Source organism: Aptenodytes forsteri, unplaced genomic scaffold, assembly GCF_000699145.1.
Source record: "Aptenodytes forsteri isolate BGI_AS27 unplaced genomic scaffold, ASM69914v1 Scaffold701, whole genome shotgun sequence".
Classification (NCBI taxonomy): domain Eukaryota; kingdom Metazoa; phylum Chordata; class Aves; order Sphenisciformes; family Spheniscidae; genus Aptenodytes; species Aptenodytes forsteri.
The window spans coordinates 11,529-14,234 of NW_008794410.1; the positions used below are offsets into that span (position 1 = coordinate 11,529).

General features: G+C 60.1%; 1 protein-coding gene across 1 annotated transcript in view; it reads right to left on the minus strand.

Annotated features, from left to right (window-relative positions):
• Positions 1–263: 263 nt before the first annotated feature.
• CLPB (ClpB homolog, mitochondrial AAA ATPase chaperonin) overlaps positions 264–2,706 on the minus strand; it is a gene marked incomplete at its 5' end in the record, with an annotated part of 101,424 nt that continues 98,981 nt past the window's right edge. The window contains 4 exons of the mRNA XM_009288587.2: positions 264–775; positions 1,034–1,138; positions 1,601–1,720; positions 2,568–2,641. Coding sequence (XP_009286862.2) covers positions 524–775; positions 1,034–1,138; positions 1,601–1,720; positions 2,568–2,641 — 551 coding nt within the window. The remainder of the gene's footprint in view (positions 776–1,033; positions 1,139–1,600; positions 1,721–2,567; positions 2,642–2,706) is intronic.

Genomic DNA, 2,706 nt, shown 5'->3' on the forward strand with positions numbered 1-2,706 from the left:
GCTCCGACACCTTCTCTTGTGCCAAACGAAACCCCAATATGTCCCCGAATGGCAGCGTCCTACCCCCTCCCAGCTGCAGTCCAACCCAGCAAACCCAGCCTCCGCAGCGAGCCTCCTCTTTAGGGAATGGCAAATCCTACCCGAGCCGGACACCCCAGCTTCCCGTACCGTCTGAAACCCGCTTTCCCCTTTCTTAAAAAGCTCCGACACCTTCTCTTGTGCCAAACGAAACCCCAATATGTCCCCGAATGGCAGCGCGCTCGCCCGCCACCCACAGCTCCAGCTCCGGACCCCTCTCGCGCCCACCCCAGAGCACGCAGGCGCAGGCTGGTGCCCGGCTCCGGGGCGACGGAGGTAGCAGGAGCACGGCTTTGCCCCCGCCCCGCCTGCTGCCCGCCCTCACCGACGTGGCCACATCGCACACTCCGGGTCTCACGGTCTTTTATTGTCAACCCAAGGCTGCCTGCAGCGTCGCGCGGGCAGCTGCTGGGGCAGAGCGTGCTCTGGGAGCGCTCGTCGCTGCCTACAAGAAGTAAGTAATGTTTTCTGGGTTCAGAGGCGCTTGGATGTCCAGTTTTCGGGATTTGCTGCCCTTCTCCACTATCTCCAACCGCAGGGTCGGCATCTTTGTTTTCTCCGCTCCAGGGGAAGAGCTGTCCTTGGTTTTCAGCAGCTGCTTGTCCGAGTCCTCCACCGTGATCCTCAAGGTGCAGCCCCTGGGCAGCAGGTCCTGCTCGTAGGCAGCTGCCAGCTGGTTCACCACCCGCCGCTCGACCTGAGGAAGAAAAACCAGCTCCCGTCAGAAAAACCCCGCTGCGAGCAGCCTCCCGGGGAGCCGGGCAGCTCTCCTTCCCGCCCTCGGGCAGCGCAGGATCCCAGGATCTCCTGCCCATCCAACTTATTCCCCGTCTCCTTCTGGAGCGCGCCGGCTGTGACCCTCCTGGCTCTCCCCGTGCAGAGCAGGGCTGGAGGCCCGTGCCGTGGGCTTTGCTCGCGCTCCGGCGTGGAGCCCCTGCTCCGTCCTTGGCTTTACCTCGTGTTTGATAGACCGGGCACCGTAGTGCAAGTTGTAGCCGTCAGCCAGCACGTCCATGACCTCCCTGTCCCAGAGCAGGGTGATGTTGTGCCTCGCCTTGGCCTGCCGGGTGAGGAAGAGGAGGAAGAGTTACTGACGCCTTCCGGCAACCCCGGCGCCCCATTCCTGGAGCAGCGGGGACAGCACGGGCAGCACGGTGGGGTGTGAGCCTCCCTGGGCCCAGGAAGAAAGGGCACCGAGAGCTCCACCAGGCCGGACCCACCAAAGCAAGCGGTCCCCTGATTCCCATTTAGCCCCCCCGGAGAGCCCAGATCTGCAAAGACCAATTAGACAAATTAATGTCTCTGAACGTGGCCCGAAGCTCATCCCCGCCCCAAGAAAGGAGGAACCGTCCCCCAGGAGGTCCCTGAGCAGGGTCCCCTCATGTTGAACAGGGTGGAAGACTATGGTAAAGATGTACATTCACTCCGCTTCCACATCGGGAGGACGAAGGCTCAGGCAGGGATTTCCTCCTGCTCACGCGTCCCTTGAGAAGTTACCTCTAAAGCCATGGAGGGTTTTTACCTTCTTGGCCCAAAAGTTCAGCTCCTTGTTGACAAGCTGGATGAGCTCCGAGTGGCAAAAAGGGAGAAAATAGACAATCTCATTGATCCTCCCCAGGAACTCGTCTCGTCTGAAGTGAGCCTGCAGGCACAAGGGGTGAAGGTCAGCGGGGACAGGGTTGGTGACCCCGATGGGGACAGCAGTGACAGCGACGCTGCAGGAGGAGCTCCCCGGGGATGCCCTCCCGCTCTGACAGCTCACGCATCCATGGAGCGAGGCCCCGGCAGCCATCCCACCCCATGCCAATGGAGCTGGAAATCCGTGCTGCCAGAGCTCAGGTCGTCAGGAGAACCTCTCAGCGTGGCTCAGGGGAGGAATTAATTCCCTGGAGATGGCAAGAGGAACTCGAAACAAATCTCTCCTGCGGCGTAAGCCCAGCTCCAGCCCCTTCTGCTGTTTGCTCCTGCCCCAGCCACTTACAGTAACACCCCTCGATGCTCTCCGGCTCTCCCGGTTCCGAGGCTCCCATCGGAGCCTCCCGCCGGGAGGCCAAATTCTTGGTCTCTGTAGGAGCTGCCAGGTGAGCAGCGCCCTGAAGTGCTTCAGAAACGTCTTAAAAGAAACTTGAGGTCATCGGGACGCGTCGCTGCGGTCAGGTTTTCCTGGCCCCTCTGCAGCAGCGCAGGAGCTGAGCAGATGGTGGCCCCGGGGAGAGCAGAGAACCCCCCAAATCCCACTGCAGCACTTCACACCCCAGGTCCCCCTCCTCGTCTCACGCCGCCGCTCTAATGTAAGAGCACAGGGAGTGAATAAGATGCTGTTATTTATTTCTGCTGGGTTCCGGCCTTACTTCTTAGTGGCTGAAAATTACAAAATGACGTCACGTCACTTATCTCACAGCCGGGAGACAGCTGGGTGAGGAACATGGGTATGGCACCGAATGACTCGGTGACCTGAAACATAAGCTGTGGAAAAAAATCATCTGTACCTTCAAGATGGGGCGAATAACCTTTTCCTTGAACTGCTTGGAGATGGTTATCTTGTCGGTCATCTGGACATCCTCTGAAAGAGAGGAGGAGACGGGGTGTCGGTGGGTGAGGTGGACGGACGAGCAAAGCAGCGTGACG